We start from the raw sequence: 14,215 nt of genomic DNA on the forward strand, positions 1-14,215 counted from the left end.
GGTGCTGGTGTCGGTGGCTCTGTTGGCGGCGGTGCTGGTGTTGGCGGCGGTGCCCACGGTGGAGTTGGTGCTGGTGTCGGTGGCTCCGTTGGCGGTGGTGCTAAGGGAGGTGCTGGAGCCGGTGCTGGAGCCGGAGCCGGTGCTGGTGGTTCCACCGGCGGTGATTCTTACACCAGCTACTAAAACGTTCACCAGGATTCACGACGAGCATTTCGATTAGATACTGAGGTTTTCCTAGTATATATTTCACATAAGCCATAATAATATCACTCTCCTTATTTAACAACTTTTCCTCTCAAAGTGACCTTCACAGTCTGTAACTTCATTCCATCTGGTCTTATCCCTTTCCTGCTTACGATACCTCAAACATTGGACTAGAACTCAAGAAGAAGCTAGTCACGAGACTCTTAAACAAGGTCTATATTCAAACCAGCAGCCTAAGTTTTTCTCAACGTGATCAGATTCTATATTTTCTGTTTTGCGCGAACCGTTAAGATATAACCTCAAGAATTTCCACCATAGTCGTGACTATATCATTTTCACATATCATAAGAAAAGATGCAAAGAACAATGCATACCCAAAACGCCAACCAATAACTAATGCAATTGAACCCCTTTTACCCTTGTCTTATCCGACCCATCGTCTAGCACTCTTGAACATGCGAGACCAGGGTCCGAGTTCGCCCCAGTCCTCTGTGTTCTTGGGGAGATAGCTAGCTACTTCCTTCAAGATAGTTCGCTCGGGGTGCGGCATGAGCGCCAGCACACGTCCGTCGGTGCTACGTATACCGGTGATGCCCATTGGCGAGCCATTGGGATTGTAAGGGTACGTTTCGGTTTGTTTGCCGTAGTTATCGACGTAACGGAGAGAGACGAGGTTCTCGTTGTACAGCGTTTGAGGGGTGGATGGTGAAGACGCCGAAGTGGAGAAGTGAGCGCGGCCTTCGCCGTGGGCTGTGACGATGGGAAGCTTGGAACCTGCCATGCCGTGGAGGAAGACGGATGGTGGCGTGTTGGGGCCCTTGGGGTCGAGCACTTCGACCATGCAGACACGTGCCTCGTATTGCTCAGATGCGTTGCGCTCGAAGCTTGGCCATAGCTCTGCACCTGGGATCAATTCCTTGAGCTTGCTCATGAATTGGCAGCCGTTACAGACACCGAGGGCGAAGGTGTTGGGGCGCGTGAAGAAGTCCTGGAACTCCTTGCGTGTTTCGGGATGGAGGAGCACAGATTTTGCCCATCCTTGTCCAGCACCGAGTACGTCGCCATACGAGAAACCACCACATGCCGCAAGACCTACGAAACCGGCCAGCGATACACGGCCCGAGATGATATCAGTCATATGTACGTCGATAGCCGAGAAGCCAGCTTGATGGAAAGCAAATGCCATCTCAGCTTGGCCGTTCACGCCCTCTTCTCTTAGGATGGCCACACGAGGCTTAGCCGTAAAAGGCGACTTCAAATTGGACATGAGAGGCATAATGTTCTCCGAAGGCTTGAAGGTCAGGTTGTATGAAAGACCCGGGTCCCTGTCGTCGAGAATGCTGTTGAACTCTGCATCGGCACAGACAGGGTTGTCACGGAGCTTCTGCATGCGGTATGAAGTCTCTGCCCAACGCTGTTGTAGTTGTTGCCGACTGTTCCGGTAGACGTTCTTTGTACCGACATAGAAAGAGATATTCTGCTTCGAGGCCTCAGGTACTCGACCTATCTTCTTGATCATGCCTGGTGGCGGTCCGCAGGTGGCAAAGCAGCGGTTGAAAGCAGTCTCATCCCGCTTCCTGACCTGGAAGACAGCACCAAGTTCTTCATTGAAAAGCGCTTCCAAGACGTCCTTGGGATCGCTCGATGCCGCGACATGGTCCAGCATAATTTCAAGGCCACATCGTCCGGCAAAAGCCATCTCGACAAGTGTCGTGAAGAGACCGCCATCTGATCTATCGTGGTAGGCGAGTACGATACCAGCCTCGTGAAGTTGATCGATGGCATCAAAGTAGTCCTTGATGACATCGGCGTCATAGACATCAGGCGCCTCATCGCCGACCTGGCCAAACGTTTGAGCCAGAGCAGAACCGCCAAGATGTTTCCTGCCAGCCGCCAAGTCAACATACATGAGAATAGTCTCACCAACGCTCTCAAAGCGTTCCAATGCAGGTGTCCATGTGCGATCGATGCGGTCAACAGGTGCGAAAGCCGTGATCACCAAGGACATTGGTGCGGTAACTTCCTTTGCCTCTCCGTCCTCTGACCACTTCATCTTCATGCTCATAGAGTCCTTCCCAACTGGGATGGAAATGCCGAGCTTAGGGCAGAGATCCATTCCAACGGCTTCCACTGCCTCATACAAAGCCGCACCCTCACCAGGGTGACTGCTAGCAGACATCCAGTTGGCTGAGAGCCTGACCCTAGAAAGCCTATCGAAGAGACTAGCTGCAGCAATGTTCATGAGCGACTCGGCTACAGCCATCCTTGCGGATGCCGCGGGAGAAATGAGAGCTAGAGTAGGCTTCTCACCCATTGTCATGGCTTCACCCGTCTTGACTCCAGCCAGCAGCGATGTAGCTGTTACCGAAACGTCGGCGACAGGCGTTTGCCACTTGCCAACCATCTGGTCGCGGACCGTAAGGCCGCCAACTGTTCGGTCTCCGATGGTTATGAGGAACGATTTTGAGCCTACAGCTGGTAGGGTGAGCACTCGGTCGACAGCTTCGCTGATCAAGCCATCTTTGGGCGTATCGGGAATGTACATTGACAGGCTGCTGTCAAAGGCTGGCAGTCTCAACTTTCGGCTTTCGACGATACGCGACATCTTGGGTGGCTTTCCAAACAGCGTGGCCATGGGAAGATCGATGGGAGTCGGATTTTCCTTGGAGTCTCTGTCCTTCAGGACAAGGCGTTGCTCTTTGGTGGCTGTACCAACGACCGAATAACCACAGCGTTCTCGGTTGCAGATGCGCTTGAAGAGGTCCAGTTGATCAGGAGCAACTGCTAGTACGTATCGCTCTTGGGCCTCGCAGCACCAAATCTGTAGCGGGCTCATGCTCTTATCAGCACTATCTACTTCGCGCAGCTCAAAGATAGCGCCAAGACCAGAGTCATGAACAAGCTCGGGGAGAGCATTGGACAGACCACCTGCGCCCACATCGTGGATGAAGAGAATTGGGTTCTTGTCACCCATGGAGCGACATGTGTCGATGACTTCCTGTGCTCGCCTCTGCACCTCAGGGTTGCCTCTCTGCACACTAGCAAAATCAAGATCGACCTTGCCTTCTCCAGACTGGATACTAGAAGCCGCACCACCACCAAGACCAATGAGCATGGCGGGACCACCAATGACGAGGAGATGCGAGCCAGCTGGCACGACATCAGGGTCCTTGAGTGCGTGCTGCGGCCTGACTGTGCCTACACCACCTGCCAGCATGATGGGCTTGTGGTATCCTCGGATCTCGGACTCCTTTTCGTTTGTGAAGACGCGCATGAGCATAGTGCGGAAGTAGCCAACAGTGCATGGACGACCAAATTCGTTGTTGAATTGCGCACTGCCGATGGGGGCCTCGAGCATAATGTCGCGACTGCTGGCAATGTGCGCAGGCTTTCCAACGTTTTTGAGCTCCCATGGCCTTTCAAAACCCTCCAGGTTGAGATCAGAGACAGTGAAGCCTGCCAGACCTGCCTTTGGCTTGGAGCCACGTCCAACCGCTCCTTCATCTCTGATCTCGCCTCCAGAGCCGGTGGCCGCTCCAGGAAATGGCGATACTGCAGTTGGGTGGTTGTGTGTCTCGACCTTGCAGAGAATGTGCACAGTCTCCTTTGCGCCGTTCCACTCGCCGGTAAGGTCATTGGGCGCCCAGAAGCTCGCTTCTTCGCCTTGCAGTACTGCCGCATTGTCGCTGTATGCGCTGACGACGTGCTGGGGGTTCTTTTGATGTGTGTTTCGGATCATTCCGAATAGCGACATGGACTTGCGCATACCGTCGATGGTGAAGTCGGCGTTGAACTGCTTATGTCTGCAATGCTCCGAGTTGACTTGGGCAAACATGAAGAGCTCGACATCTACGGGGCCTCGCTTCAGCTCCTGGGTGTATGCCTCGACGAGGTAGTCGATCTCTGACTTGTCCATGGCCAGCCCTAGCTCTCTGTTGGCATGGTCCAGGGCGGCATGAGCGCTATGGTACTCGTCGAAGCTGATGGTGGTCGCTTGCGCTGGTTCTCCCTCGCCGAAAATAGCCTCGAGATTGGGTGCAGTGCGGCTGATGGTCTGGGTCATGCGGTCGTAGAGGTGGTCGCGGTTGGGGATCTCGTCAGCGTCGAGGGTGCGATCAAACGTGGCGGCGATGACCATGCCGCGCTCGATGCGCTTTACCGCCTGATCGAGGGTGCATGTGCGTGCAATCATTGAGGCCAGAGAGCTCCATGGCGAGATTGTGCCGGCGCGTGGACTGACATAGAAGAGGACCGTCTCGCCATCACGCGGCTCGCCGCCACGGTGAACGGCATCGAGGAGTGTCTGTGCAAGGCGGTCGTTCGAGTCTGGAGACTCACCATAGTGCAGAATTTGCTGCAGCGTCTTGAGCTCGTCCTCAGCCAATTCTTTGAGGGGATTGACAAAATGCAGCCACAGCGAGCGGACCTCCTTTGCGCCGATTGCCTGCGCCAGGCGCTGCAGGCGGAAGTCGGAGTGGGCGGCGGAGCCTGGAAGAATGAGGTATGGATCCTCGTTCGACGCCATCGTGTATACCGCCTAATTGAAAGTGTAGAATGGGAATCGCGGGGTGTCCGAAGACAAAAGCGAGGGCGGGCGCGTCGTCACATGGCGGGGTGAGAGTCTTCCCAAAAATTTCAGCGGGGCAAAATTGAATCGACGCCATTGGACTGCCCCGCCCGCATGTCGGAGAGACGGACACTGCCATTACTATGGCACTGGCAGCAGTCCCGATATTTTCCCCGGCATGCATGGAATGCTGTTTTGCATGTGTGGCATTCTCAGAAGCTGTCTACGCGTACCCCTACCCCTTTCTCCCCTGATAGCTCCAGCAGGGCCTTGCCAATTGCAATGTCCATAACCCCCACGCCCACACTCTTGTATACCACAAGCCCTTGTTCTAGCCACCTTTTGACCCCATCGTCTTGCCTTAACCCATCTATCTTTCCTACCTCTATCATTCGTTCCGTAGCAATGTCTGCTTTGACTAGCTCTCCAGCTTCATCCATGCATCCTTTGATGCTGTCAACAGCAATGCACGCGTTGTGAACTTGCGAGGCAAAGAGGCCAGAAGGACTGGTGATCTGGCTGAGAAGATCAGGATCAATCTCTTGCATGTCGAGGCGGTAGGAGCCAATGGCGGATATGAAACGAGGTTTGTCCGCTTCCGAAGCCAGATACGAAGCAGGGAACAAAGGTGTAGTGCTAGGTGTTGTACAGAAAATGACGTGCGACTCCTTGACGAGACTCTTCAACGGCTCTTCATCTCCCTCAAAGACTTTGATCTGGATATGCGAGCTGAGTCCCGCTCTTGTCAACGACCCTACCAACTGGTCTGCTCTGGCCCGAGATCGATTTACGATGGTAATCTTGCTGATGTCGTTGCTCTTGAGTAGAAGCGCTAGTCGAATATGCCACTCGGCCTGCTTACCCGCGCCGAACACTACTATGTTTTGTGTGGATTTCCTATATCGGTACAATAGCATAGTTCCCAAGGCAGTGCGGAAGGCAGTCAGCTCTGCTGCATTCAGCACACCCACGGCCTGGCCCAATTCGTCGCAAATTGTAAGGACACTCTTCAGCGCAGGCTTGGGCTTCTCGCCCGGAGGCGGAGTCTGGGATGGGGCGACACCCACAATCTTGACACCAATGGATGAAGGTGTGGTGGCGGGCATGAACAGGCTGACCTGCCCATCTGGGCGCGTAACCTGGGCGCGGTGTGGTTGGTAGGGAGCCTCGTCATTGCACGAGTATTGTGAGAGTGCCTGGTTGAGTTGTGAGGTGAGATTCTCTGCGTCGGCCGGATCAAGGTTGCAAAGAAGAGACCTGATGTCAGCGTCGGATAGTACGGTAAACACCATTGCGCCTGCTAAAGGCCCGATTTCAGTGTTGAGGTGGTCTGGTTGCGTTCCCGCATGATACTACCATAACACTGGTTGATCTCATTTTATTGTGTAGGGCTTACTCCCTGCTATCCACATCTCGGCCGATGTCGGGTCCTGGGGGGTGTGATAATGGCGGGGATGCCCGGGGATGGAGAACAATGCAAAGATACAGCAAACGGCTATTGCCGGTCTAGGGTATACCTTGGACTCCACCATACAGGAAGTAAATATTGCTGACGCCAATGTACTTAACACTCTCTACACATGTATTTGCTCACATGAAGAAAAAGGCGAGTAAAAATGTATTGCTCTCCTGGGTGCTAACGACGAGTGTGCCGTTTATCCGCCGTATCAAGCCCACACTCTTGTATAATAGACATGTTATGTATGCATGTACATACGCATGTACCACTGCTCAATAATGCGCCACCTGATGTGGCTGAGAAACACGGTCCCCATCACCACCATGGCGCGTCTAGCTAGCCTGTTGCTGGTCATGGGCGTCCGTCGATAAGTACATGTAGGCTGTCTTCTGCACACCCGCGCGCCGGAGATAAGCAGCTTCGGGTCTAGCAGACCGGAGTGGTTGCCTGATGCTCAACACCGCCGCCGACCCCTGATGAGCTTTCGATGAACTCTCTCTGCTCTTGGCTCTCATCCATCTCCATCTCCGTCTTGGCACCAAGCTAGCTTGCTCGTCACACAATGTCATCCGACTCTCCTACGCCTGAGCCTGTCGCTGTTGCTCCACCTCCACCTCTATCCGCCCCCGCAGCCAAGCCACAGCGGGTTCTTTCATGCATTCTGTGCGCTCAACGCAAAGTCAAATGTGATCGCAAATCTCCATGCTCAAACTGTATGAAGGCAGGCGTCCAATGCGTCTCTGCTGCAACCATTCCTCGTCAGAGACGCCGCAGATTTCCTGAGCGAGAATTGTTGGAGCGTCTTCGCCACTATGAGCGTCTCTTGACAGAGCACAATATTCCCTTCGAGCCGCTGCATGCCTCTCAGGCAAACCGCTATTCCGGCCCAGATGCTATAGGTGGTAATCATGTAGTTGACACTCAAGCTAAAGGTACTACCCAAAATACTGCCGAGCTATCACGCCCAAGCCTGGCGACCGAGTCCACTCAAGCTAAGTATGTGGGCTCGCCCTGAATCAACTACTATTATATTACTAATTTTGCCCAGGAGTTTTTGGAGTGCCATGGTGCGCAAGGTGAGCTTGTAAAAAAACCCCCAGTGATTGCACTGACAAGTGCAAAGTTGCAGTATCCATATGACGGCGAAAGCCAGGAAAGTGACAATGAGTCTGATGAAACTGACCCCGTAGACCGCGTCCTCGAGCCACAAAAAATCGTCAAGGCATGGGATGACCTCTTCGCTGAGGGACTATACCGTAATGAACACCTCTTGTTCTGCTCACGAACTGTCGGACTCGAGCTTTCGGCTCTCCATCCATCTCAGACGCAAATCTTCAAGCTTTGGCAGCTATACTTGGAAAATGTAGATCCAATCTTGAAGCTTACTCACACTCCTACTCTCCAAGCACGCATCATCGATGCTGCTGGTGATGTGACCAAGATCGAACCCAACTTGGAGGCTCTCATGTTTGCAATATACTGCATGGCTGTTTCTAGTCTTGATCAAGATCAATGTCAGACCATGTTCAGTGTGCCTAGAATCGAGGTTCTCAGAGGCTACCAGTTGGGGGCCAGAGAAGCATTGCTCAACTGCGGATTTCTAAAATCGAGCAACCGTGAGTGCTTGACTGCCCTTCATCTCTACCTAGTAAGTTACAGAAAGATGCGGCTTGCCATCTAGTAGTCAGCTGATGATTTTAGTTTACGCTCAAGCCCGAGGTCGACCCGCGTTCGTTGTCGTCTCTGCTAGGTACTGCAATTCGTATTGCACAGCGCATGGGCATTGATACAGAGGCCACAAATACAAGACATTCTGTTCTTGAGGCCGAACTGGTATGTAAAAATACGTATATATGTCTTGATGCTGACTTTTATCAGCGACGTCGGTTGTGGTGGTCCCTCGTTCTTTTTGACAGCCGCATCGCAGAGATGACGGATTTCAAGATGGCTACCCTCATACCTACGTGGGACTGTCGCACTCCCCATAACGTAAACGATTTCAGTCTGCGCAATGAAATGAAGACTTCACCTACTGAGTCTAGCAATATATCTGAAGCATTGTTCGCCGTAGTGCGCTGCAAGCTTGGCGACTTCATCCGGCACAATCCTTCTCATCTAGACTTCATCAACCCAATCATGAAGAGTCTTGTGAAGAAGCCCCCGTCTAGTTCCTGCTCGGAATTGGAGGACATTACACTTTTCGAGTCTGTCTTGGAGAGCAAATACCTCTCGCAATGTGATCCCCGGATCCCACTGCACTTTATGACAATATGGTGGACGCGTGTCTTTTTTGCAAAAACTCGGTTTGCGCACTACTTGGCAACGCGGTCGCCGAACCCCGAGAATGAGACCGACGAACAACACGGTGCCAGCCTTACACATGCTCGCGCGATGCTGGAATGCGATACAATGCTGATGGGCTCCCCGCTGACCAAAGCTTTCCGATGGATCATATACCTACACTTTCCCTTCCCCGCTTACGTCCACTTAATCCAAGATTTGAAACGACGGCCGCTGTCAAACCACGCGGATTTGGCCTGGCAGGCCATGAGCGACAACTGCTCTATTCGCTTTTTGGGCCTCCACAATAAGGACAATCCTATGGAATCGAGGCCTAGAAATCCTTTCTTTGCAATGTTCTCGGAGCTCGTACTCCAAGCATGGGAGGCGCGCAAAGCAGCATCCATACATTCTGAACCACCCTTGCTTGTCAAGTACGTCACCCAAAGATTACCGCGTATGAGTGAAAGAGAGATGGAATCTTGTGGGACTGTAGAATCGGGTGGTATTCCGTATACATCCGGGCTTATGGACCTAGGTAGCACTGGCCCATGCTACAGCCTGACTGAAACGTTCTCGATGGCACCTGCGCAAATTTCGACCAGCTTCAACAACATGCAGTGGGCCTGGCCAGCGCCAAATTGGGGGGCGGTGCCTGAGCAAAATTGGTGAACACGGTGTTCTGGGACTCAATCCAATTGAAACAAAGGCGTCCATCGATGCGACCAGACCCTACCGGTCCATACGTTGCTAGAGATTTGCAAGTAAGCTGACCGAGGAGATCAGATCCGGCCTGACTGCGGCAAATTCAAAGCATTTCTATTCCTAAAAATCACTCGGCTAAGAAATAGACCTCAGCGCCAAGGATGCGCTACCAGTAACATGGGAGCGTTGCACACTACTTGATCTATGATGGCATACAGATTCCAGCTACCAGGTGGACTGGTTCTCGCTACGACCTAAAGGCTCGTATCCAGTAAATCAGTTTTCAATTGACTGAACAATACCAAGCCTCCATCTCGCACACAGGAATCGACCCCGGAAGCAAATATGCGGCTTCTTGTTCGTGTTTTCGTCAGTCTTCCGTCACAATAGACCGTTACAGTATGAACTGCGTCAGTCAGAGTGGACTCGGTTCTTACTTGGCAGCGTATAGGTCTGGGTATGCGGCTACATAATATATCCAATTGCGCGTTCTGCACATCCTTCACCCTCAAGGGACAGGGGCAATATTCCAGCGGTGGGTATCTGGCTAAAGATTCTCTTTGTAGCCATCATCACCCTGATGTACGCAGGGATTAACTGGAGGGTTGCCTTGGCGTTTCAAGCAACTTGGCAGGAAAACAAAATCCTCCCTTTGCGAGCGCTTAACACCTTCACGACGATAACGACAGCGTCTCGCGCAGTGTATGGCGACTGCAGCCACAGTAGCATTGATATGCGAACACCGCTACGCCAGTGTAGTTCCATAAACGTATGGGAACTATAGCATAAACCAGTAACATCTGCCGGCATCGTTTCGGTGCCTGAGCTAGCCTTCTCATGGTAGATAAGATTGGTGTGATTCCTGAGGCGCAGCATTCGGCATGACTCTAGGGAGGTCGATGGCACCGACAATAGTATCGCCCCTAGCCGAGTTTGGATTTTCGGCCCGCTACCGATGGCATCAACCCTTGACAGTTTTACCCCAAAGTCACTTAGCGCTATCGACCATAACAAAACAACGGTATGTGAATGATCGTCTGCAAGGAGCCCTACTCAGGCACATTGCTCTTCCTGGTACATACTTTGCCTGTTCCGATGCTAGGGCAACAGCCCTTCCGTCCCATGTCTCGCCACTACCCACTTTCGCAAACTTGTGTGGCCCGGCGCGCGTTGAAGTAAGTATTGAATCGGTAGTTGGGATATCGGCACAGCTATATATCAGGTTGGCGCCCTGTCCTGGGAAACGTCCCCAGGCACCGCACTCTGTGTTGACATCCAGGATGCTGTCCCAAACCCTTCTCGCAGTGCTTTCTGCAGCCACTCTTTTCCAATCTACTAATGCTCTTAATGCGTGCCCCGGCACCGACACAGTCTTTACCGGTACCCAGGGGATTAGGTACCGAGTATGTCCGGGAACCGACCTCACTGGTCCTACAGTCTCAGTGACACCCAAAGTCGCTTCTGTCACAGAGTGTGCAAAGCTCTGTGACAAGAGCATGGACTGCTTCAAAGCCGTTTATGATACGCGGACGAAAGATTGTCACTTCAAGGAAATCGCGGGCTTGGATTGGGTTGCCAGCGATCGTTATCAAGTAGTTCAGGCTGAGCAAGTTAACATTGCCCGCTGCCCTGCAGGAGAATGGACATACGGAAGAAACAAGGTGAGTTCACGTGAGACATTGCGATGCAATATCACATGCTAAGAAGAGGCGTTCTAGAAACGATACACAGTTTGCCCGGGCACTGATATTCGGGGACCAACTGAGAAGTTGTGGGGAGGTGTTGCAGACTTCGAGAAATGTGCTTACCTCTGCGCCAACTGGGCGACCTGCAAGGCAGCAGTCTACGACAAAGCCGAGAAGGCTTGCCATATCAAGGCTGACGCGCGTTCCAAAACATTGATCTGGTCCACGGACAAGCGTTACGATGTCATGCGTCTGATTGAGCCATCTGCCCCTGCACAGAACGGCGAGTGGTCTGATCTTATCCACCTGCCAGTGATTCCTGTTGCTGCATATGTTGTTCCAGAGTACCCAGTCTCGCAAAGGCTGCTTGTATTCTCTAGTTGGGGTGTTGATGCCTTTGGCGGCCCTGGTGGACGTACACAGTTTGCCGACTACAACTATCAAACGTATGTTCTATCTGTGATCTAGACATCAAGTACGCTGACATCCTTTGTAGTGGAGCTGTTTCGGCTCGCACCGTGAGCAACACACAACACGATATGTTCTGCCCTGCAATGAGCAGTCTTCAAGACGGACGACTTGTAATCCAAGGAGGCTCTGATGCGAATGCCGTTACTAGCTACAACCCGGCTTCGAATACCTTTGTTCGTTCTGCCGACATGTATGTGACTATTGAATAAAACATCTGGCTCTGTGCTAACTCACCTAGGAAAATGGCTCGTGGCTACCAATCATCCTGTACTACATCTGACAACCGCATCTTCACCATTGGAGGCGCGTACTCTGGCCCCCGCACGGGCAAGGACGGCGAAGTCTACGATCCTGCTACTAACACATGGACTGCTCTTCCCAATTCGAAGATTGGTCCAATGCTTACCACGGACCGCGAAGGTATCTGGCGTGAGGACAACCACGCATGGCTCTTTGGCTGGAAGAACAAGACTGTATTCCAAGCCGGACCCAGCAAGGCCATGAACTGGTACGGAACAACAGGCAAGGGTTCTCAGGTAGCTGCTGGTATCAGAGACCCTATTGATGATGCCATGTGCGGTATCTTTGTCATGTACGATGCCACTGCTGGAAAAATCTTCAGCGCCGGTGGTTCCCCCGACTACACAAACTCGGATGCCAATGCCCGTGCCCACATTACGACCATTGGTGAACCCAACACTCCGGCCAAGGTTGAGCGTGTCGCCGATATGACCTATCCTCGTGGTTTCTCTAACGCCGTTGTTCTGCCTGATGGTTGCATTCTTGTCACAGGTGGTCAACGCCGCTCCAAGGTATTCACCGACGACGACGGTGCCCTGTACCCAGAGATTTTCAACCCTGCGACCAAGACCTGGAGGGTCCTAGCACCAGAAGCCGTACCGCGCAACTACCACTCTGTCAGCATTCTACTTGCTGACGGTCGTGTCTTTAGCGGCGGTGGTGGTCTCTGCTACGTTTCCCAGATCGGACGCAGCTCCGCTAACTGCAACAAGCTCGTTGATCACGCTGACGGTCAAATCTTCTCTCCACCCTACCTCTTCAACCAGGATGGCTCCCCAGCCAAGCGTCCTACCATCACATCGCTCAGCTCCCAGAGTGTCAAGGTCGGAGGCACGCTTACCGTGAAGGTTGACGCCGACACTACAAACGCAAACCTTGCCCTTGTCCGCATTGGCAGCGTCACCCACTCCGTCAACACCGACCAGCGTCGTGTCCCCCTGAACAACGTACGCGTCAACGGCAACAGCTACACCGCCACGCTCCCCAACGACAGCGGTATCCTCATCCCCGGTGCCTACTTCCTCTTCGTCATCTCCAAGCAAGGCGTGCCCAGCATTGCGCAAACCGTGCAAATCGTCTTGTAAGGAAAGGATACCGACTGCTTGATGGAAAATACTACGAACATGTTTCAATAATGCTCACGTGAAGAAGGAAATGGGAGGCAAACAACAACTTTACAACAAAAACAAGAACCTGGATGTCAAACCTACGCTCTTTTATGGCCCACCTGCCCCTTTTTTACCTCTCTATCCTATTATACTACGCTCACTCGCTTTTGTATCTTACCCACCAGTCACTCATTGTAAGCTCTGTAACGTTAGTCTAGTAGATAATGTTAATTTCAAATTACTCATCAATTACTTCTGTTTCCTGCTTGTGCAACTGTGATATATCCCTTGTGTGTTTTTGTGTCTATGGGGCGGTTGTATATGCGGCTTTCTTCAGTGACTTGATATTGTACAGGGAACGAACGTCAGTGTTCCCACTAAGCAATACCAAACATCCTTCCAACCTCGTTCACAGTAACACTTACCTTACTAGAAAAAACGAACCAAGCAATACTCCTACCTAACACTCCACACGACCAATCCCTTACCCACCACTTCCCCCCCACGTTTCCAACACACCATCCAACCCAGACCCCCCCCCCCCCCAAAAAAGCCGCTTAACCTCCCTGCATGACTTACCCCCACAAACTGATTCTCCACATAACTTGCTGAATCCAATAGTCCGACACCGCAGTACGATGTCATCTTGCATCTTGCATCTTGCATGTTCTATCCTTAGTGCCAGCAGCATGGTTGCATGTTACTTTCTCCTACCCCTATCCGTAGCATCCGTAGTAACATCCGTAGCGTCCCTAGCAGCAGCAGTAGTAATCAATAGTAGCAGCAGTAGCAGTAGCAGCAATAGCAGTAGCAGTAGCAGCAATAGCAGTAGCAGTAGCAGTAGCACTAGCAGCGCCCCCTTTTGTCACAAGTGAACCATGGTTCACAGTCCTGTGGTGTGACGTCAGTCAATACATACATACATATATGCATATGTGCATACATGCGTACCGGAAAAGCAAGTAATATAGTGTAGGTGTAGGTGTAGGTGTGTACGGGTTTTTCGTCGGTTGTAGTTGGTGAGTGGGGGTGGTGATGTGGGGGGGGGATGTGGGATGCATCGAGTAGTTGTTGAGGGTGGGGTTAGGGGGGGCTAGGGTTGTTGAGTGCTGTGTAGTATTGGGGCGGATGGGGAGGGGGGGGGGGCTGTGGGGAGCGTTGAGTTGGGCTGGGAAACGAATTGGGAGGTGGGGAAGACTTGATTCCACGTTTTCTTTTCTTTTCGTTGAAGTAGGTATGTCGTGGTGCTTGTAGTACAGATGGATGAACAGGGAGGAGCAGGGCTTGATTAGTAGCAGTTCCTCGATTGTCCCCCCCATATTGCTTACTTAGTTTGTCGTATCATCAAGGCAAAAAGAGTTCACATTACATTTCAAATAAACAAGAGAATTTGAAATAGAATCCATAGATATCATACTCTAAACAACCTATGTAT

At 52.1% G+C, this 14,215-nt stretch overlaps 5 protein-coding genes across 5 annotated transcripts; 2 read left to right on the plus strand and 3 right to left on the minus strand.

Annotated features, from left to right (window-relative positions):
• Positions 1-628: 628 nt before the first annotated feature.
• On the minus strand, positions 629-4,729 carry COCMIDRAFT_37390 (uncharacterized protein; the record flags this gene model as incomplete). Its single annotated transcript, XM_007690486.1, has 1 exon — positions 629-4,729. One exon carries the CDS (start codon positions 4,727-4,729, stop codon positions 629-631), a length of 4,101 nt encoding a protein of 1,366 aa, XP_007688676.1.
• Positions 4,730-4,983: 254 nt separating this feature from the next.
• COCMIDRAFT_5909 (uncharacterized protein) lies at positions 4,984-6,063 on the minus strand (the record flags this gene model as incomplete). Its single annotated transcript, XM_007690470.1, has 1 exon — positions 4,984-6,063. One exon carries the CDS (start codon positions 6,061-6,063, stop codon positions 4,984-4,986), a length of 1,080 nt encoding a protein of 359 aa, XP_007688660.1.
• Positions 6,064-6,792: 729 nt separating this feature from the next.
• On the plus strand, positions 6,793-9,182 carry COCMIDRAFT_97305 (uncharacterized protein; the record flags this gene model as incomplete). The annotated part of the gene is made up of 5 exons (XM_007690493.1): positions 6,793-7,226; positions 7,279-7,306; positions 7,354-7,878; positions 7,932-8,063; positions 8,109-9,182. The coding sequence occupies 5 exons, from the start codon at positions 6,793-6,795 to the stop codon at positions 9,180-9,182; spliced, it is 2,193 nt and encodes a 730-aa protein (XP_007688683.1).
• A 1,313-nt stretch (positions 9,183-10,495) lies between these two features.
• COCMIDRAFT_26925 (copper radical oxidase) lies at positions 10,496-12,756 on the plus strand (the record flags this gene model as incomplete). Its single annotated transcript, XM_007690481.1, has 4 exons — positions 10,496-10,876; positions 10,934-11,346; positions 11,397-11,561; positions 11,610-12,756. 4 exons carry the CDS (start codon positions 10,496-10,498, stop codon positions 12,754-12,756), a joined length of 2,106 nt encoding a protein of 701 aa, XP_007688671.1.
• Positions 12,757-13,532: 776 nt separating this feature from the next.
• On the minus strand, positions 13,533-14,099 carry COCMIDRAFT_26926 (uncharacterized protein; the record flags this gene model as incomplete). Its single annotated transcript, XM_007690482.1, has 2 exons — positions 13,533-13,671; positions 13,732-14,099. The coding sequence occupies 2 exons, from the start codon at positions 14,097-14,099 to the stop codon at positions 13,533-13,535; spliced, it is 507 nt and encodes a 168-aa protein (XP_007688672.1).
• Between the last annotated feature and the right edge of the window lie 116 nt (positions 14,100-14,215).

Source organism: Bipolaris oryzae (genome assembly GCF_000523455.1).
Source record: "Bipolaris oryzae ATCC 44560 unplaced genomic scaffold scaffold_79, whole genome shotgun sequence".
Classification (NCBI taxonomy): Eukaryota; Fungi; Ascomycota; class Dothideomycetes; order Pleosporales; family Pleosporaceae; genus Bipolaris; species Bipolaris oryzae.